At 37.8% G+C, this 22,462-nt stretch overlaps 2 protein-coding genes across 2 annotated transcripts; one reads left to right on the forward strand and one right to left on the reverse strand.

Annotated features, from left to right (window-relative positions):
* Positions 1 to 3,272: 3,272 nt before the first annotated feature.
* On the reverse strand, positions 3,273 to 12,125 carry sec13 (SEC13 homolog, nuclear pore and COPII coat complex component). The gene is made up of 9 exons (XM_079592333.1): positions 11,987 to 12,125; positions 10,873 to 10,917; positions 10,666 to 10,781; positions 10,443 to 10,594; positions 10,220 to 10,353; positions 9,262 to 9,395; positions 7,348 to 7,468; positions 6,953 to 7,099; positions 3,273 to 3,828 (listed from the first exon to the last, which is right to left on the reverse strand). Exons 1-9 carry the CDS (start codon positions 11,987 to 11,989, stop codon positions 3,718 to 3,720), a joined length of 963 nt encoding a protein of 320 aa, XP_079448459.1. The 5' UTR covers positions 11,990 to 12,125; the 3' UTR covers positions 3,273 to 3,717.
* A 196-nt stretch (positions 12,126 to 12,321) lies between these two features.
* Positions 12,322 to 22,079, forward strand: cand2 (cullin-associated and neddylation-dissociated 2 (putative)). The gene is made up of 15 exons (XM_079592332.1): positions 12,322 to 12,461; positions 13,914 to 14,057; positions 14,134 to 14,288; positions 14,363 to 14,486; positions 14,564 to 14,820; positions 15,782 to 15,887; positions 16,006 to 16,151; positions 16,367 to 16,653; positions 16,730 to 16,871; positions 17,351 to 18,853; positions 18,988 to 19,083; positions 19,197 to 19,366; positions 19,516 to 19,680; positions 19,821 to 19,928; positions 21,776 to 22,079. The coding sequence occupies exons 1-15, from the start codon at positions 12,394 to 12,396 to the stop codon at positions 21,998 to 22,000; spliced, it is 3,696 nt and encodes a 1,231-aa protein (XP_079448458.1). The 5' UTR covers positions 12,322 to 12,393; the 3' UTR covers positions 22,001 to 22,079.
* Positions 22,080 to 22,462: the final 383 nt, after the last annotated feature.

A 22,462-nucleotide genomic window follows, 5' to 3' on the forward strand; every position in this document is an offset into this window, starting at 1 on the left:
TTTTAAAAAGCATCTGCAATGCTATGGCTTCACACACCGCATCTCTGACATTATCACCTCTTTGCAGGCACAGTTCATGAGATCTTCTACGCACATGAGATGACGAGAGTTGAAGCAAGTTAAGTGACTCAAAATATCTCCCCTGGGCAACGAACATTCAGTCGTTCAACTTCGATTCAAAAAACATCACTGCATTACAATATTATTTTGAACATCGCTGATCAATATGATGAGGAGTGCCTCAAGGCTATGCAATGGGGCAAAACTCATTTAGCCTGGAACATAGGTAGGTATATAGGACATCGTCATCAGGGATACCTCCAGGCTATGGACTATCATTCCTGTTCAGCAATACCTGGTAACTCTGAAATGGATAATTACATTTTTTAAAAATGTATTGTAATTTAAGGCAGAATTTATTTTAAAAGGGTATACAAGATTTTAGAAACATGTTCTGGTCAAGATTGGATGCTTCAACTTTTTTATTTTTCACCAGGGTTGTATAAATTATACATACACACACACACACACACATACACATACACATACACACACACACACACACACACACACACACACACATATATATTTATATATTGTTATTGTTATTTATATTATAAAATATAATACAAATGCATCATAAGGTATAAACTAATTTCCAAATACAAATAATATTCTGCAAATATATTGTCAAAAATGACAACATCCACTTGAATCAAAGTTTAATTATTTAAGTCACAAAATGTTAATTTTATTGTGATAGTTATAGAATAAAAATGTGATTTCCTTATTTACACATTATAGTTTATCCATTATGTTTAGACATGAAAAAGTACGGCACAATAGGAATCACCCAATATGTATCGAGGGGAACCTCAAGGCTATGTCCTGGGGCACTACACAATAGCTTGAAACATAATTTTAGACATCATTATAGATACAAAGCAAGAGAAAACACATGCCACTACATTAACACGTGGGTTCAGAGCAGCATACTGAGAATTAACAGAGCTAATGTCACATTTGCGCATCTAACGTCAGAACCGATGGTACGCACGAAACTCGATTCATAAGTGGTGACATCAGTTCACTTACCTTCGTCGTGCATTCTCTGCAGGCAAAACGTCAGGTTTCTCCTCCAGCTTGGCATGGCAAATAACTAAGAGTAATGCGTTATGCGGAGAGAAGCAGAAACGGACGCTGGTTTGTAACGATGATGGTTAGGGAATAGTGTCGGTGATCAGGTGTATATCGTGGACAGATCCTGTGGTGTTCATGCAGTGGTCCATGAGCGGGCATCAGCTGTCACTCCTGAGACCGGAGCGCAAATGACTCACGGAGTGTCACCGCCTCTCCAAAGTGTGTGAACGCGTGGACCGCCGGCACACTCTCAGATCCACGCAATATGCCCCAGCGAACGGGTTAACCCTTACCTTCTGACGGGCTCTGAGGAGTACAGATGCTGCCATTCACTACGCTATAGAATAATTTAACAAATTAATATAATGATTATAATACAAAATATTGTATTATGGTAGCCTACTTTTTATTTAGCAGAAATATAAAAGATTTTAACCATTACTTTTCTTACTTTGAGAACATTTTCAACTTTTCTTAAATAATAAAACTATATTTTGCGTAAAGAAAATTGGATGCATATTCGCTGCTGCAATGTATAGTAGCCTAAAAGTAAGGATTTTTAAATCAATATCATCTTAAATTAAATTGTACAAACAATTCACTATGTTTCCACTATATTTAATCCACTATTTTTTAATGCAATTTATCAAATAATTAAATATTGCATATTGAATTAAAAAAAAAATTTTTTTTTAAAAAGTTAATTTTAATTCTTAAATATTTATTCAAATAATTATTAGGGCTGTCAAAAGATTAATCGTGATTAATCGCATCCAAAATAAAAGTTTGTGTTTGCATAATATATGTAGGCTATGTATAATTATTATGTATAAATACACACACATTCATGTAAGAAATATTTGCATTTATACACTGTATATATATTTATATAATTTATATTATATATAAATATTTTATATATAAATATAACCAATTTTTCTTAAAAATATACATGATTGTGTGTGTTTTTATATATATAAATAATTATACACAGTAGGCCTACACATATTATGTAAACACAAACTTTTATTTTGGATGCGATTAATCACGATTAATTTTTTGACCGCCCTAATAATTATATATGTGAATTGAAAGTAAAAAAGTGCAAAAACAATGTCAAAAAACAAAACAAAATATGATCAATAAGTTATGACATCTTTTTACATTGCTTTAACTCTTAAGTTAAGCGATTTTCAACTTTTATACAAGATTCAACTAACTTTTAAGTCAGTATAATGTAATTTAATTTGAAATGATTTAAACATCCGTTGATTGTAGCCTACTTAAAAAAAATAAGGCGGCTACCCTTTTTTATATAGCCTGCCCTATAGTCTACACTACAGGGTTAAAACTTAAATAATATCAGTCTGCAAGTTTTGACTAGGTCATTGGAACATACAAAATAATTTAAACGAAAAATGATGGTGAAACTTACTGAAGATGAGTGATTCTGGCTTTGTAATACGAGTAACGTGTCAGAACTGCAAACGCTAAGCTGATGCGTGTGAAAATACGCATTTCTCATAAAATATCAACACGTTATTATAAGTGACACTTCTCTTGCGCTAGTTAGAGGCTGGCACACAAATGGAGTTTTTTCACCATCCCAGAAGCAAACTCATCACTGGAGGCCGAAGGAGGGTTGGCAGGCCTCTGCGTTGATCTCATGAACCCCTGGGCAACTCCACCAAAATCTGTAACCGAGGGATCATTTCATCTGACAGTAATGGAAACAACCGCCATAGTACATTCGCTGGATGTTTGGACGGCATGTTTACTTGACAGATTATGCAGTATGCATGTATATATGCATTTATATATTATACACACATATATATATATATATATATAAACACACGCACATACATATATATATATATACATATGCACATATATGTATGTGCAAATAAATAAATCATATATATATATATATATATTTATATGAAGACTTCAGATGCAAAAGCCTCAAAGTGCCATGCCATCTGAACTTTTCTTCTAGAATGATCATTTTTATCAAGCTTGTATGTTTATGTTCAGTTATTTCACTTTAATGGCAAAAAATTACCTATTAAATGTCATTAAAGTGAAATTACTGAACTTAAATATACGAGCTTGATAAAAATGCTAATTTTAGAAGAAAATTTCAGATGGCACTTAGAGGCTTTTGCATCTGAAGTCCACACACACACACACACACAATTACATGATGTAATATAATACTAATAAACAAGTTAGTTATAGTTTAGTGTAGAAAACTTTATTCTTCAATGTTCCTCCAGGTCTTGAAACACACTAATGTCCAATGTGTCCCAATATTTTTGAATCAGCTTTCATTCATCATATTTTTTTCTTCTCAAAATAATTGACATGTTAAGAATTTTTACAAACAATACAAATCATCTCAAACATCATCTTTGTAAATGAACCAATGGAAATGATCTAAAAATCAGGGTAGAGTTGAATTTTTTTGTATGGTTCTGCCGCCCGGGAGTGAGATGCACTTCTGACGCTGGAGGAAAGTCTTTGAGGGCGGAAGGGTGTCCCCCAGGTCTGAGTGGAGGAGAGAGGAGACGGGCTTCACTGCTCGTTCTGCTGGCTGTCTGTGATGGAGGTCACGGCTCCCTGGCCTTTGTTGACGTCACTGATACAGGCCCACTGCCCGTCCACGGACTCCTTCCACAGGGTCACCTATGAGCAAAAGTCAATGGGAAACAAATGTAAATGACATGATTGAATGAACCCTTTAAAAACGCTGTTAGTGTCAGTGAAGCAATCTAAGGGTGTGTTCACACTTTGCATGTTTGGTTTGATTAAAACAAACTCTGGTGCGATTTCTCTGTTAGTGCGGTTCTTTTGAATAAGTGTGAACGCTGCTATCCCAGCCCTGGTGCACCAAACAAACGGAGTGAGACTGCTGAAAAAATGGGTCTCGCTCCACTTCCAAATGGAAAAAAACAGGACATGATGTCATTAGATGTGACCCTAAAAAAGACAATGCTCAAGCTGTTTTTTCTCATCATAGTCGCGATGTTGCACAACACAGTTCGGTTCAGGCATCAGAACCACGTCGTATCGCAGCAGATCTGTGTTTGTGTGTGTGACGGAGGGATTCCCGACGCTGTTTTGACTCCTTTACACGTTATAAGCTCTTCACGAGTCATCAGCTGCTCAAAATACTATTATTTGCAGGCTACGCACATACAGCGAGTGCATTTATTCCAGCACACAGCAAAGTTTTGGATCTTCGGTAAGTTCAGATGCAAAATATACGCCATAAAAGCCTTTTTTTTAGCTTTAGATTTGGACGGCAGTGTGAACGCTAAGCGAACTAAGACTAAGGGTGTTAGGACTAAAGGTGTCAGATTTTTATCACCGAAACTAAAGATACCGAATCTAAAGGAATAGGGATACGTCCAGTCCACAACCTGATCGGTCAGCTTTTATTACGTATATTTTGTGCTGAACTTACCAAACACCCAAATGAATGCTGTGTGCTGGGCTAAATGCACTCGCTGTATGTACGTAGCTACATATGACGGCATTTTGAGCAGCTGAGAACTCGTGAAGAGCTTATAAAATGTCTAAAGGAGTCAAAACAGCGTCAGGAATCCCTCCGTCACACACACACAAACACAGATTTGCTGCGAGACGACGTGGTTCTGATGCCTGTACTGAACAGTGATGGACAACATCACGACTATGATGAGAAAAAAAAAACAGGTATTCTTGAGCATCCTGTCCTTTTTAGGGGCGTACCTTTTGACATCATGTCCTGTTTTTGTTTTCATTAGATGTCTTTGGTCCATGTCGCGTTCACATTTAAGTCGAGCCACACCAGAGTTTGTTTGGAAGTGGAGCGAGACCCATCTTTTCAGCGTCTCGGTCCTCTTGTTTGATGCACCAGGGCTCGGATGGCAGCGCTCACACTTATTCAAATGAAGCGCACTAACAGAGCAATCGCACCAGGGTTCGGTTTAATCCAACCAAACATGCCAAGTGCGAACAATGTATCATTTTCTATTTTTTGGTCTGGAACAAAAAAGCCAAGAGAACACGCACTACAAATGTGAACACACCCCGAAGCTCATCTACTTAGTTACAAAAATAATAAGGTTATTGGAGTATGTTTTACAAGAAATATACTTTTTAAAATTCCATGTTGATGATTGCCATTTACACAAATTTTTTCAGTGTAAAATGATTACAGCCAGCTAACAAGGAATCAAAAACACCTTCAAGAATCACTGTGTACACACCATTAGAAAAAAAAAACTAACGAAACAAAAAAGTGCCTACTTTATCTCCATAGAGGCACCTAGAGGACTGTATTTAACCTGTGTGTATTTTCAAAGCCCCTTTGCATTATTAAGCTGTCTGTTTTATAAATGCATCAGATAATGGCATGTTCGTCGGAGAGTAAATGGCTCGACCCGCCGCTTGCCGCAGTGAATAATTACAAGGCAGGGCATCTCACCGAAAGTCTTTATTTAAAGAAACGGTGATGTCGGGGACGGTTTCCCTCACGCCGGGTGATATAACCTCAGTCATTAATTCCTGAACCTGAGAGTGCACTGTGAAATGAGTAATGATGCTGGGTAAATCGCTGCCCACATGATCCAACGGCAGCATCTTTACTCCGTAATCCCATGGGATGAGAGCCAAAAAGTGTCAACATTAGTTTCATGGTGAAAAGTCAATGAATCACAATGTCAAAGCACAGTCACGGCCTGTCCTTTAGTCGGTGACCGGTTGAGTCATGTTCGAGTTAGCCGCACACTAAATATAGCGTTGATATCACAATGATTTAAGTGTGCTTTTTATTTGTTGTCAGAATAGTTTGATGATCCATTCTTGAAAAATAAGGGACTTAAAACGGTCTATTACCGCCTGCTATTTTAACTCCAATAGGAAAAAAGGTGTACAGTTTAAACTGTCCATTTTAATGAACTGATTCAAAACATCAGATATTAAAAAGCAAAAAATAGTATGCAAGTAGAATATGTAAGTAATAAGGTACGAGAGGCTGTGCTGTATCGTGAATAAGTCACGGCTGAATGGCGTTGTTACCCTACCCCTTCAGCCGTGACTTATTCACGATACAGCACAGCCTCTCGTACCTTATTGCTTTTATAAAACGGTTACCACACAATACAACTATTAAAGCAGAAAAATATGCATCTATGCAACTTTCATGAAGTAAAATCACTAAAAGCCTTCCTTCCGCTGGAAAAAATAGTCCCTGACTGTAAACAGCAAAGTTATATACATTATTTCGCCAATAGATGGCGGCAATGAGTCTTTATGAGTGAGTCAGTCGGTAGAAAAGACTTTTACCGTACATTGAAAGGATTCAAACTTGTGGGAAAACCCCTTAACTGTTAAAAGGACAAGATATTGCAGCGGACATTCAAACTGATTTTTTATATTATGAATATAGGACTGACCTGAAGGAAAACACCACGTCTACTGTAAATGCAGGTACACTCGCTCACTCGATCTCTCACAATACTCTACTATAGCTTCAGTGAACAATATCGATGAGATCAAACATGTGTTTAAGTTGCTAAGAGCAGTTGCTAGGTGTGTTGTGTAATGATACATAGAACCGTTGGGTGAAGCGGTCATAGCCGTGTTTTATTCAAAGTCATTTTAAGTAGTTTCGGAGTAAATGTACATTACGGTTCAAACGTTTGGGGTTAGTATAAAATTAATACTTTTATTCAACAACTTATGCATTAAATTAATCAAAAGTGACAGTAAATATGAGGGTGAATAAATGATGACATTAAATTGATATTTGACAGGTACGTACTTTGTTGTCCCCTCCTGACACCGCCAGGATGTTTCCTGTGATGGACCAGCTCACGTGCCACACCACGTCATTGAATTTGTGGAGAAGTTTGGCCGTCCAGGTGTTACCGGCTGGGTCGTCACACGTCCAAATAAACACACGACCATCCTATGGTTTAATATAATATGAAATAACATAATATAATTGATTTATGCATTTTGCAGACACCATTATACAAACCATTTTAACAAAAGCATTCCCAAGGAATCAAACCATTTTGGCGTTGCTACCGCTATGTTCTATTGTTTGAGCTACAAAAATAAAATAAAAAAATATTCAATTTACTATTATCATTCACTGATACTGGAAGAGTCCCAGAGTAGAATATTTAGAGTAAAGCACTCGGCTGTGGTTACCTGTGAGCAGCTGGCGATTGTGCTGGTGGGCAGACCAATGGAAGGAGCCCAACCAACATCTCTCACCCAATCACTGTGTGCCTCCAGCTTCTGGTCCTCTTTCCATTGGCCATCCTCTTCCCTGGGAAGAAAGTATGAATGTCAGAACATAATTTGACAAATAAAGTTATTGTCTCCTGAAAGAAAGTCTGTTGTGTAGACCAATCACAACAGACTGGGCCATCTGACCAAACAGAGCAGAGTAGACCAATCACAACAGACTGGGTCATCTGACCAATCAGAGAAGAGTAGACCAATCACAACAGACTGGACCATCTGACCAATCACAACAGACTGGACCATCTGACCAATCACAACAGACTGGGCCATCTGACCAATCACAACAGACTGGGCCATCTGACCAATCAGAGCAAAGAAAGCTCCCGGAAAGGAGGGGTTTAGAGAGACCGAATCTTCGAACGAAGCATTTTCAGACTCTTTTAGAAATTAGATGATGTACAATGTACATTATGAGAAAATTAAAGTGTTTTTGACATTTGATGCATGCAGATCTATTGTAGGAGACTAAATTGAACCCTCTACAAACACCTTGGGAATAGAATCGCCATTGGCTAGTACACTTTTCTGTTTACCTGCCAGACAGATATACTATTTATTTAAATATATATACATACATGATTCCACCAAATCAGCTTATCTTTGTAAAATGGAACAGCTTTTAAAATATCTGAACGTACACTCTTAACATCAGTCAATCAAGCATTATATTATGATATTAACTAAACTAGAACTTTAGTAATTAGAACTTAGGACTGGTGGTGCTTAAGAGATTGTTGGTCACTCACTGTTTCTATAAAAAAAATAGATAATAGTAATTATTATTAAAACATAATACTACTACTACTAATAACAATAGCTGCTGGGCTCATGAATATTAATCACGTTATCTGTGTCCGCTCAAACAGATTTGCTGAAATCAAAACTGGTCCATCCAATGAGATTGCTGTTTGCGCATTAGCTCCGCCCACTACCAGAGAAACCGGCATCTCTTCTGCTTGTTCTTAAAGGGTAACTAAACCCTAAAATAACTTTTTTTAGTTAATGATCTGTACGACTGGGGGTTTATTAAAGCGGTTCATTGATTTGTTGACATTTGGGTATAAAGTGTTTTAATTCTACAATATATGTGCTGCCCTCTTCAGGTTGAACGGTGACTACTGCAGTTGAATTTTCCTATTGGAAGTTGTGGTGCTCTTGCCTACAGAGAGACGGGTCTCAGGTGCCAGGAGTAGAGTTACCCTTTAAAAGCTGAATAATTCCAATACAAAAAGAAAATAGCATTTAAATGTAGCGCGTCGATACTGCGTGGCATGTAAGACTCTCGCTCTCTTTGTGTGTGTTTGTGTGTGTGTGTGTGTGTGTGTGTGCGTGTGTGTGTGTGTGTGGGAGAGAACGGATACCCTGCACATCCATTGAGCTGAACTGAAATAGTACAGAATCACTTGATGGAGAGCGAAACTCAAGCGTCCAGTCACAGTGTTCAACAAATGACAATATATCTCTGCTAAACTAATGATAAAGATAATAACCTAATGGCCAGCTAATGATAGTCATTATTTAGTCGCCTAAACTAAAGTGAAGATTTAGTTGCATATGCGAGTGATTTATTTGCATTGTAGAGGGTTGAAATTGCTCATTACATATTATTGGCTAATTTGATAATGCTGTATTGTATTATATTTAAATACATTTCATCCCACAATCAGCACAATGTAGAAAATAAAAACTAGCCTATATATATATATATATATATATATATATATATATATACCGTATTGGTCTATTTATGACCAAGTGTAGTATCTGACAGCAGGTGCTCGTCACTGTGCTCTCTAAAATAAGGACTGCACTCACTTCCACAGCTTGACCAGATTGTCACAGCCTCCAGACACAAATCTCTTGATGTAGTTGGGCTTCTGTCCTGTTGGCTGCTCAATAAGAGTCCCTGGGACAACAGCTGGGGCCCAACTCACAGCGTTACAGCCGATCTGCCAGAAACACCAGAGAAACCATGTCAAAAAAACTCAAATAACAGGAAGCACAATACAGTTCGCCAGTCTTGTATGACATACTCGGCTGAAGCCTCTTTATTGAACGTCTAGAACACTGTATTGTCCAATACAAATAGAGCCTATATAGATTAGATATAATATGATTATAGAATAATAAATACAATTACTCATAGATAATAATTTCTTGCATCTCTTCTGCAATATTACTTTCTTGCTGTGTTTTTCATATGAAATTTCAAAAAAAGTGTAAAAAGCTATGACAAAGTAATAATACAGTAATAACATTGTAACTCAAAAATATAGATTTTTTGCACATTTACTAATTAATGAGAAGTTTTGTTACACTTCATTTTAGGGTGTCAGTGTTAGTGTAATTATACATTAAAGTACTGAGTACTAATCAGGGTTAGTTAATCATTATAATTACTACAACAGTAACTACATGTAACGAGGACACTGTAAAATAAAGCATTACCAAAGTTCTTGATAAGATCAAATATAGTTTTAGTTATGATATGTTATATGCCCTAAATGTATACATGATTAACTAACTGTATTTTTGTATGTACATTTCTGAAATGCATTTTCTGTAAAGCTGCTTTGAAACAATATGTATTGTGAAAAGCGCTATACAAATAAATTTGAATTTAATTTAATTATGACCGTTTTATAAACTTGAGCTCCAAAATGTGTTGGCATTTTTTGGAATACATGAATCATACTTGCATAAAATCATTTAAATTAAATCAACTGATTATTAGAGCACTGTATCTGTATACTTAAAGATCTCATATACTCACTGTATGTGCATTGTTGATCTTCTTAATATCCCAGTGTCCGTCTCCAGAACAGGTCAACACTGAAATCGCCCCATCCGAGCTGCCACAGGCCAGAATCAAGCCGAAGTCGTACGGTCCCCAGCACACAGAATTCACTGCGGGAGAAGCCAATGTGTGATCGTCCACAGCGGGATGCATTTCTGTCACAGTGTTTTAATGCGAGAATCAAAAAGCGTGAAGTTACCGGACGAGTCGTGGCCTGTGTATTCATACATCTTATCCCAGGTGCCGTTCTCCTCCTTCCAGATGATCACCTTCCTGTCGTAGGAGCAGGACGCCAGGATGTTGCCGTACATGGGGTGAGCCCAGGCCACCTGCCACACGGGACCCTCGTGGCTGCCAAAGCAGAATTAGAGTTAAAAATCGACTCCACGGAAACCCTAGTTTTAGTTGCGTGCTTCACATACCCCCTCAGATCAGCCACGAGGATCTGCCCTCCGTTTTTGACATCAAAGATCTTGACGGAGCGATCAGAGGAGCAGGTGGCCAGTCTGGTGCCGTAATAATCCATCTGAGCGTCATGCTGAACACACAACCACAAATCACGGTCGTATAATGTTGAAAAAAGATGCAGTAAGAGTAAAGATGGAGGCAAGATGGATGGAGATACTCACGATCATATCCTCATGTGAGGTGTCCACCGTGTTAATGACCGAAACCTGAAACACACAAGACCACAGATGGGCGGAGATGTCAGTTAAACTGAGATTTGTCGAAAACGTAGGGCTGTGAAACGATTAATCGCATCCAAAATAAAAGTTTGTGTTTACATAATAAATGTGCGTGTACTGTGTATAATTATTTTGTATATATAAATACACACATGCTTGTAAATATTTAAGAAATATTTGCATGTATATACTGAATATAGATTTATATTATAAATATTTTATATATAAATCACACATTTTCCTTAAATATATACAAGCTTGTGTGTGTATTTATAAAAAAATATTATACACAGTACACACACATGTATTATGTAAACACAAACTTTTATTTTGGATGCGATTAATCGTTTCACAGTCCTATGTGCAGACATCAAGAGTGAATACCCCTAAAAATACAGATTAAAATCACAGAATTACCAAAATACAGATTAAAATGACAGAATTACCAAAATACAGATTAAAATCACAGAATTACCAAAGTACAGTGTCTTTGAAATACACTGAAAGAGAGAATTTAAAAGAGAAAAGATAATTTATTATTCATAAAAAAATGTGTACGTAAAATGTATATATATATATATATAATTTTGCGGTATTTTTTCTTAATACTGATATGACCAATTAATTGTTTATCAAATCCAATAAATTATTTTTTTTATAATTTTTCAAGTTATTAACTGGATACAATATTTTAATCAAATGACAACAGTAAATATAATAGCAAATAATTAGTTGACAGCTCATTAAACTCGGATCCAACATAGCTAAAATTGACAGAGTAATAATAGTGGAAAAACTGAAAACGGTCCAAAACATCGCAGTAATAGCATGGTACTTTTTGTTAACGCACATAATGAAAGATAATTGTTTTATAGTATCACCAGAGCTGTTTTTATAAAGAGTTGAATATCGAAACACATCTAAATAACGCTTTAAACAGCTTTAATCTCGTAATCAGACATGTAAAATGCATTTCATTTTCCATCCGGTCATTCATTACGAAACTATAGAATCCGAACACTTAAATATCTGAGAATATCAATAATGTAACACCCACCATATTTGTTTGTATCCCTCCAACAAACTCCTTCAACTAAAAAAATCGTCTCTAGATGCTCTTCTGCTCTTCACAAATGAAAACACTGATAGTATTTCCGACGTGGCAGAGACTGACCGCTCAGTGCGGACTGTGTTTCCCCTGCTAAAGTCTCCGGGTGGAACAGAACAAAGGTTCCGCTCGATACTTCCGTCCCCGTCCTGCAGTTCACACTGGCTGCAAGCAGAAGGCGGCAAAGCGAGTTAAATTAATATATCGCCCGCATCTCTATTTATAACTGCCCGAAAGTGTCATATGTCCCAGTCTGTCCAGTGTCCAGCCAGGCGCTATGATCTTCATCAAGCTCAACTTTCTGTAGTATTTTTTTCATCGTCATTCAGTGAAGTACGTTACTTTAAAAAGTCAAGATGTCGAATGTCACGTTTTACATTTCCAATCTGTTGGAAAAAATGACATCAACTGACAAAGACTTTCGGTAAGACAGTGTGTGTGTTACACGCATGTTTCAGACTCACGACTAATGTTTACAAAAATAGGCCAATGACAAAGCAACGGCCTGCAGTTTATATTTGTGGCTTAAATAATCGTTTTCAGATTTATATTAACCCTTTGAAAATGAGTGAAGTGGAATAAACATTGGCTACTTTTGTAAATGAAATCTGTCGTGGACATAACTTGTCTGAAAACGATTTGTTTGCATGAAATTTTAACTTATGTTGACTATTCAATACACTATATTTTATTTGTATTTTGGTTAATACATGGAAATGTAAACCCAGTCAAACTTAATTAAATATTAAATTAATCACCATTAATGATTTCTGTGACGATTCCTACAGAATTCAGTTTCTAGTTTGCTGTTCCCAAAATATGGAAGCCCATTTCCGGCATATAAGGGAAAAAAATAATGCTTTGATAAATCTTGATTATAAAAAAAATAGTCGTGATTATAACTAAATAAAAGTCGAACGACATACTGCGTCATAATTATGACATGCTAAATCGAAATTATGACTAAAATATTTTATGAAATAAAGTTTAAATTATGACCTACTAATTCATTATTTAAGACATAATCATTATATAACATAAAACGTTGACATTTTGACAGATTTCGTCATAGGCTAACTATTAGTGTCATAATTGTGACAAAAACGAAAATGATCACTTTCTGCCATAATTTTGACTTTTTAATGTCATAACTATGACTTTGTATTTCATATTTCAACTTTTTAAAAAGAATTTCAGCTTTTTAATGTCCTGACTATCATTTCGACTTTGTATGTCATATTTAAACTTGTTATGTCATAATTTCACTTTTTTAATGTCCTGACTATCATTTCGACTTTGTATGTCATATTTAAACTTGTTATGTCATAATTTCATTTTTTTAATGTCCTGACTATCATTTCGACATTGTGTGTCATATTTAAACTTTGAATGTCATCATTTTTACTTTTCTAATGTCATAACTATAATTATGAAGTCATATTTAAACTTTTTTTTATAAGAATATAAACTTTTTAATGTCATGACTATCATTTCGACTTTGTATGTCATATTTCAACTTTGAATGTCATAGTTTAAACTTTTCTGTGTAATAACTTATATCACTTCGACTGTAGGCTTATGTCATACTTCAACTTTTTGTCATCATTTTTTACTTTTTAGTGTATAACTATCCTTTTTGTTATCATTATCATGACTTTGTATGTCATATTTTAAACTTTTCATCACATAATAAGATTTACAAAAGCATGTTTTTTTCCTTATGTGGTAGAAATGGGTTTCCATACCAAACAGTTTTGGTACTACTATCTCGCTAGTGTTTACCATGCTAATACCGTGTGTTTTGGACATGTGCCATGCTATTTGAGTAATGTGGTGGTATCAAAACTGATGAGCACTTTGCTGAAACAAATGAAAGGTTTATGGCAGCCAATGACCTGATGATGGAGCTCCAGAAGGACTCGATCAAACTGGACGAGGAGAGCGAGAGGAAAGTCGTGACCATGCTCCTCAAACTCCTGGAGGACAAAAACGGAGAAGTGCAGAATCTGGCCGTCAAATGGTATCTTCTCAACTCAGATTTTCTTCCGAACATGAACGTTATGGTTTGTGACCACGATTATTTCTGGTTTGTGTAGCCTTGGTCCTCTAGTGGGGAAAGTGAAGGAGTGTCAGGTGGAGATGATGGTGGACACTCTCTGTTCCAACATGGTGTCCAACAAAGAGCAGCTGAGGGACATTTCCAGCATGGGCTTGAAGACCGTCATCGCTGAGCTGCCGTCTTCATCTGCTGGTATCATGCTGACATTATAGAGATTTACGACTTTTTAGGATCTCGTTGGTCATAGTTGTTGTATTGTGTTCAAGGTTTGAGCCTCACAGTCAACGTCTGTAGGAAGATCACGTCCCAGCTGATTGGAGCATTGGGAATGCAGGACGACGTGTCCATTCAGCTGGAGGCTTTGGATATTCTCTCCGACATGTTGGGCAGGTTGGTCAAAATGCCTTGTACTTGCATGAAAAGTGTTTATGAACACTCCCCCATCGGCCTAATGCACTATCTGACAGGTTGAGCACTGCTCTGGTGAGCTTCCATCAGTCGATCCTGACCGGTCTCCTCGCCCAGCTCATGAGTCCTCGTATGGCTGTAAGGAAGCGCTCTATTATCGCGCTGGGTCACCTGGTGCCAAGCTGTAGCCCCGCTCTGTTCACTCAGCTCACCGAACACCTCATGGGCGAGCTGTCCCGCGGACCACCCACCGCCAGCGTGCGCACGTACATCCAGTGCTTGGCCACGGTCAGCAGACGAGGAGGACACAGAATTGGTGAGAGCTGCTTTTAATTTTTAATATCGTGCAAAAGTTCATTTATTTCAGTAATTCAACTTAAAAGGTGAAACTAATATATTATATGTACTCATTACATGCAAAGTGAGATATTTCAAGCCTTTATTTGTTATAATTTTGATGATTATGGCTTACAGCTATGAAAACCCCAAATTATGTTGTGAACATTTTTCATAGCTGTAAGCAATAATCATCAAAATTATAACAAATAAAGGCTTGAAATATCTCACTTTGCATGTAATGAGTCTATATGATATTAGTTTCACCTTTTAACTTGAATTTACTGAAAGAAATGAACTTTTGCACGAACGTAGTATTAACGGTGTGACCAGCAGAGGGAGCTGAAGAGACTAGCAGAGATCAAATGAATCTAGTTAAAACATTGGCTGTGTTCGAAATCGCCCGATTCCCTACATTACTCCACTTATATACTCCACTTGAAGGAGTGAATGAAAACAAATGAGCGAATTCGGACACTGAGTGCCGGAAAGGCTACCGCTTTTGTATAGTTTGTTCTTGCTGTTTAATGATCATTTGAAACTTAGCAAACTGGCAGCTCCAGTAGTAGGCTAAGATGAAAGAACTCTGTCATTGAAACTAGCTTGTATACACCTTAATAAAACAATTTAATAATCAATTATCTTCTGGTTAGACGTGGGAATTAATTCGGCGCCACAGTCACAGTGCATTATGGGTATTCTCTAGCTGTAGAGCATACATTGGTTGTACTCGTTATTGTGGTGCATTATGGGATTGAATGAGTGCGCTTGATAACGTCCACTGTGGTTTCAGACACCACTAGAAATGGTTGTCCCCTCAAATAGTGTCCTATTTAAGGGTATATGGAGCGATTTCGGACACAACCATACTAAAATGTATTTTGGAGATTTTGAATATGACATGGTTGCTGTATTAATATTGAGTCCTTTATGAAATGAAGGTGAACACCTGGAGAAGATTGTACCCATGGTGGTGAAGTTTTGTAACGTGGAAGATGATGAGCTACGCGAGTTCTGCTTTCAAGCGTTCGAAGCTTTTGTTAGCAGGTAAAACTGTTTCTACATTATTTGGTTTATAACTTTAAAATTCAGCTTTTTCATCATGACACAATGCTCTCTCAGATATTAAGTCAGAAATTCTTTCTTGTTTTTGTTTTTTTGTGAGATGTCCAAAGGAAATGTCCCCTCACATCCCAACAATTATCAAGTTGAGTTTGAAGTACATAACCTACGACCCCAATTACAACTATGATGCTGACGATGACCAGGATGACAGTATGGACATTGAGGAAAGAGACGATGAAGATCAGGGTGATTTATTTATTTGATTCTTTGTTATTTATTTATTTAGTTATAATTCCATCTTTAAGCATACACAAATATGATATTTTTGGAAAGAATTAAAAATCATTACTAATGGTACATACAAAGTTTCTCTAGCTATGTATGAGATGAGGCAGATGGCGGATGTAGTGCTGCCCACTCTAGAGTGTGTTTTTCACAGTCAACACACTTGTAATCTATAGAGTCTGATGATGAGTACAGTGATGATGAGGACATGAGCTGGAAGGTGCGGCGCTCCTCTGTGAAATGTCTGGAGGCGATAATCAGCAGCCGCAGGGATCTGCTGGTGGAGCTCTATGGGTCTGTAGGCCCGACGTTGGTGTCCCGCTTCAAAGAACGTGAGGAGAATGTTAAGACTGACATTTTCTCAGCCTTTGTGGCTTTGCTCAAACAGACCAGACACCCTCACGGTCCCAGTTTGGACACGGGAGCTAAAGAGGAGCCAGCGGTCTCTCTCTTGAAGAAACAGGTATGGTTGTGTGCAGGTTATTGACCCACACTACATGGTGCATATCTCCTAAAATAGCTCTCCTGTGCTTTTACAGGTACCGACAATAGTAAAAGCCTTACACCGACAGCTAAAGGAGAAGAGCTTGAGAAGTAGGCAAGGTTGCTTCAGTCTCTTGACAGAGATGGCTAATGTGCTGCCCAGTCAACTAGGAGAGCACATACCTGCCCTCATTCCAGGTCAGATTAAAAGATATTTAGCATTAAATGCTATGCTATAACCCTGTCTACACTTGACACGAGTGGTGCGACACGTTATAACCACTTATACTATCTACACCGGATGCAGGGTGACGAGTTACCAACAGTAAACTGACGCCCTAGTGCAACTTCTGGTGTACTCCACAAACTTGCGTTACTTCTGACAAGAAGGACAATTAATTTGGAAATTTCACTTTGACATTTCCACCGTAGACCGACGCAAGCCGTTGTGATAAATGGTCGCACCTGGTGTAGACTGTGTAAGTCGTTATTCGGAGTCAATTATGGTCTTTACTTTGTCTAATTTAATCACTTAATCACTATATTATTGTAATAAATTAATACCTGATACTTCAACTATCAAGTTGCCTTTGAATCTTTTGCATCCAATTGCACTCTTTAACCAGTTCTGTCGCATATTATTTTCAGTGTATACATTAATTTTTCTCTCTCTTTAGGTATTATTTACTCCTTGACAGACAAGTCGGCCTCTTCAAATATGAAGATTGATGCCCTTTCTTTCCTCAATGTCCTCTTGAGTAGCCACAACCCAGAGATCTTCCACCCACACATTAATGTCATCTTACCAGCGGTGATCCAATGTGTCGAAGACCCGTTTTATAAAATCACATCTGAGGCCCTCCAAGTCACCCAGCAGATTGTCAAGCTCATGCGGCCGCTGGACAAGCCCATCTCTTTTGACGCCAAGCCCTACATAAAGAATGTGTTTGCTTGCACCTCGAAGAGGTTGAAGGCGGCTGACATAGACCAAGAAGTGAAAGAGCGAGCCATTTTCTGCATGGGCCACATTTTGAGTCATTTGGGTGACCAGCTTGGTGCTGACCTGCAGCCCACCTTGCAGATATTTCTGGAAAGGCTTAAAAATGAAATCACCAGGCTTATCGCAGTGAAGACTTTAACTCTTGTCGCTTCCTCGCCACTTAAAATTGACCTAAGGCCCATTTTAACAGAAGGGATTCCAATGCTTGGATCCTTCTTGCGGAAAAACCAGCGGGCCCTTAAGTTGAACACGATAACAGCCTTGAATGTGATGGTCACAAACTACAGCGACAGTTTCAAGCCCCCTATGATAGAGTCCATACTGAGTGAGGTACCTGCTTTGATTCAGGAGAGTGATATGCATATCTCACAGGTAGCCATAACGCTGATCACATGTATGGCCAAAGTTTGCCTGTCCTCTTTGAGCAAAATTGGGGGGACGATCTTACCCGAAGTGCTTAACTTAGTCCACTCTCCACTGCTACAAGGAGGTGCTCTTAATTCAATACTTGAGTTCTTCCAGGTTCTTGTAGCAACAAAGTCCAACAACATGGGTTACAGTGACCTCCTGAAAGCCTTGAGAGGGCCTTACTACGATTCAAAGTCGACTGACTCCATATCTGTGCATAAACAGTCCTACTACTCTGTGGCAAAATGTGTAGCAGCGTTGTCAACAGTCTGTCCCAAAGAAGCTTCTGGAGTGGTTACTAGCCTTATCCAGGAGGTAAAGAACCCCAAATCATCCGAGTCGGTGAGGATTCTCTCGTTGTTGTGTCTTGGGGAAATTGGACGGTTTGTGAACTTCGAAGGGCACAAGGAGCTGAAGGGAGTCATGATGGAAGCCTTCAGTTCTCCAAATGAGGAAGTTAAGTCTGCCGCATCTTTCGCCCTGGGAAACATTTGTGTTGGAAACTTAGGGGAGTATCTGCCATTCATGCTCAAGGAGATCGGCAGCCAACCAAAGAGACAGTACCTGCTTCTGCACTCCCTCAAGGAAATGATCAGTGCTCTGTCAGCCGAAAGTCTCAAGCCTCATGTGGAGAACATCTGGGCTCTGCTGTTCAAGCACTGTGAATGCGCAGAGGAGGGCACTCGCAATATTGTAGCTGAATGTTTGGGGAAACTCACATTGGTCAGTCCATCTGAACTCCTACCAAGGCTAAAGAAACAACTGACCTCAGGTAATATGAGATGAGACACAAGCTTGACTTTACTTTGATAATGTGTTTTGAACGTATAGTTTTAAAATGGGGTTTTAATTAAGTGAAGAGTGAAACAAAAATAAGCAATAAGCAAGCATTTATTGTTCTTCCAGGGTCTCCTCTTTCCCGCAGTACGGTTGTAACTGCAGTGAAGTTCACTATCGTAGACCACCCTATGCCCATAGACTCACTCCTCAAAGGATGCATTGGTAAACTGCGTATATTTTATGCTTTTCTGTGAATAATAAATGTAAATGATATACATTTTTGGTGAATGCATGATAGATACTGTCTTAAACCCTTGCACTAATTTTGCTATTAGGTGACTTCCTGAAAACACTCCAGGACCCTGACCTTAATGTTCGGCGAGTGGCTTTAGTCATGTTCAATTCAGCTGCCCACAACAAACCTTCCCTGATCCGTGGACTTCTGACATCACTCCTCCCATCTCTATACAACGAGACCCAGATCAGAAAAGACCTTGTTCGAGAGGTACAAATTATGAACAGTAAAGGCACATGAAACCTGCCATATGTGTAAAATATTGTAAATACTTATACACAAACCCTGAAAACGAATTTCTGTTTAGAAAATGTAATTGTAGATCTTACCAAATGATGGCATGTTAAATCACATCTCAGGTTGAGATGGGCCCCTTCAAGCACACGGTAGATGATGGGTTGGATGTCCGTAAGGCGGCGTTTGAGTGCATGTACACTCTGCTGGACAGCTGCCTGGACTGTTTGGATATCTTTGAGTTTCTGAATCACGTTGAGGAAGGCCTGAAAGACCACTATGACATTAAAGTAAGTTATATTTTCGGTGAGGTAGGAATTTGATGCGATTGCATTATGATTTAACATTGTCCAATGCATTACATAAGATTAATGCAAGCATATTTCCACCATTCGTTCTCTTTAAGATGCTCATGTTTCTTGTTTTTCAGATGCTGACCTTCATTATGCTCACCAGAGTTTCTAAACTGTGTCCAGCTGCTGTGGTACAAAGGCTGGACAGATTAGTGGAACCACTGAAAGCCACTTGCACTACAAAGGTAAGACCTAACATGACAGTGGTTTGTAACAAAACATGGGATGTTGTCTTCTAAGCTGTGCTGGGTCCAATGTGGACTACAAATTGTAGTCATTTACTGATTCTAAACTACATGACAAAAAATTGTAGGTAGCAATGTAATCCATTACATTACACATTTAAAGTAATATAATGGAAATATAATGACTACTTTTTGATTACTTTTGAACTAACTCGTTTATCACATTGATTTGAATAGGACAATCTTGTACCATATTGAAATAGAAATACAAAGAATAAGAAAACTATTCTTTGTTATAAACAACATGAAGTGCATTAAAGGAGAAGTAGGGGATTTCTGAGAAACGCTGCAACCCAGAATGCACTTTGGTGATTTGCTAGTTTGAATCTGTAGAATAGCTAAGCAAGAGTGGTGGAGCAATAGGTCATGGAGTTCAAATATTGTTTTAGTGAAGTTGCAAGCCTTATACATAAATGCACAGTAAAAATCAAAGTTAAGAGCGAGCAGGGAGTAGACATTGAAAGGGAGTGTGGAGAGACAGTTTTTGCAGTTATTGCATTATTCCAGTGATTGCATTTATTGCATTATTCCAGTGATTGCATTTATTGCATTATTGCAGTTTTCCAGTTATTGCATTTTATAGGCAACTTTGCTGAAGGGCAATGTCGTTTTTTTTTATTAATAAAGTTAATTCAATGCATTTAAATTAAATAAATTTAGTCACAGACTTTCATATCATAACTGCTATTTATAATCCTACTATTGATACATTATTTAGCAAAGTTAGCAAAGATTCATATTGGAATCTAAAGCGTCACATTGGCAGAAAGCACGAGGATGTGCTTCGCGAACATAGTGCAGCAAAAGGTGAGCTATACATAGGCCTACGATAATAAATTAGATAAATAGGTACGGTAGCTATTGTGTTGTACCCCGCTCTCGAGTCTTTATACGGAATTTTTTTTTTAAACGTACTTATGATACGCAGTTTTCACGTGGATATGATACACACTTTATTGCGTGTAATACCCACGCACCCCACAACACTAATCCTATCCAAATGTATAATACATACGTACCCCACACCACTACTAAACCTACCCATTACTGTCATATTTGTAAAAACTAATTTTCGTGTGTTAAATTGCATGATAAACACAATGCGTGCTATAGAGACGCATTTAGTGTGACCGGGTTGCACCACGAATTAAGATTTCCTTCCCATGAATTAAGAATTTGTTCTCTCATTAAGGCTAAATCATGGCAAATTAAAATTGTTCTCTGGCTTTAGTAAATTATGGCCACGTTGTTGAATGGCCATGCACGATTTACTAAACCAGGTAGGCTAACGAATTATTATATAGTTAATTGTGTGTTCACTTTAATTAAAATAAGGAAACAAATGATTTAAACATGGTGGTGTTGGGTGGGATTAATTAATTGTTGATTCGTTATGCAATCATCATATCAGTGCAACTAAAAATGTATGTGCCTGTTTTGCAACGGCAGTTTTGTTCACTGAAATAAAATAACGAAAATCTAATATACTTTTTCAGCTATTGCATTTTATAGGCAAGTTTGCTAAAGGGCAGTGTCGTGTTTTTTTAATTGATAAAGTTAATTCAATGCATTTCAATTAATAAATAGTACAGACTGTCATATCATAACTGCTATTTATAATCCTACATTATTTCAAGAAATATAATACAAACAGAAATCAATTAGCCTACTACAGAGAAATGTAATGTCGGATCGGGATCTGAGTGTTTGTTTTGGTGATTTCAGATATTAACAGCGTTTCTGAAACAGTAAACAATTGTGTGTATATATATTTTTTATATATAAAGGTGAAAGCTGGTTCAGTGAAGCAGGAGTTTGAGAAACAGGAAGAGCTGAGGCGCTCTGCCATGCGTGCCGTCGCCGCCCTGCTGTCCATCAGCGAGGTGGAGAAGAGCCCTGCCATGGCAGACTTCGCCAACCAGATCAGAAGCAATGCAGAGATGGCCACCATCTTCGAGAGCCTCCAAGGAGACCCCTTAACAGGGCCTGTGGAATCAATGGACACTAGCTAGGACTCGATAAATTTTTTGTGGTTACAAAATCCTGCAATGGACTACAGTTTTGATGTGAAAATAAATACTTTAAGCTGGAGACTTAATTTCTACAAAACTGCATCCCAATTTAGCATACTGTCCAGTGTCCATCCTAAACGGTATTCGAAGTTAGAATTAGTGCATCCCAAATCATAGTATGTTGAAATTAGTATCTCAAAGATACCGGGATGGTCTACTTTTCCCAGTTAGAAAACGAAGTGCAGAACCGTGAACACAAACTGCTAATTGCCCACAACCCATTGCATGTTGGACAAGGACTCGATTAGAACTACAAATTAATGTTAGAAAACTACAAACATGGTGGATGTGTGAGTACAATGGTTAAAGGTTGGGGTAGGTAAGAATTGTATAAAGAACTTTTTTTCAAATTGGCTTAAACTGTCTTTATATACCAATACATAATTTAGATGCAAGTACTTT

Source organism: Phoxinus phoxinus, assembly GCF_949152265.1.
Source record: "Phoxinus phoxinus genome assembly, chromosome: 20".
Classification (NCBI taxonomy): Eukaryota; Metazoa; Chordata; class Actinopteri; order Cypriniformes; family Leuciscidae; genus Phoxinus; species Phoxinus phoxinus.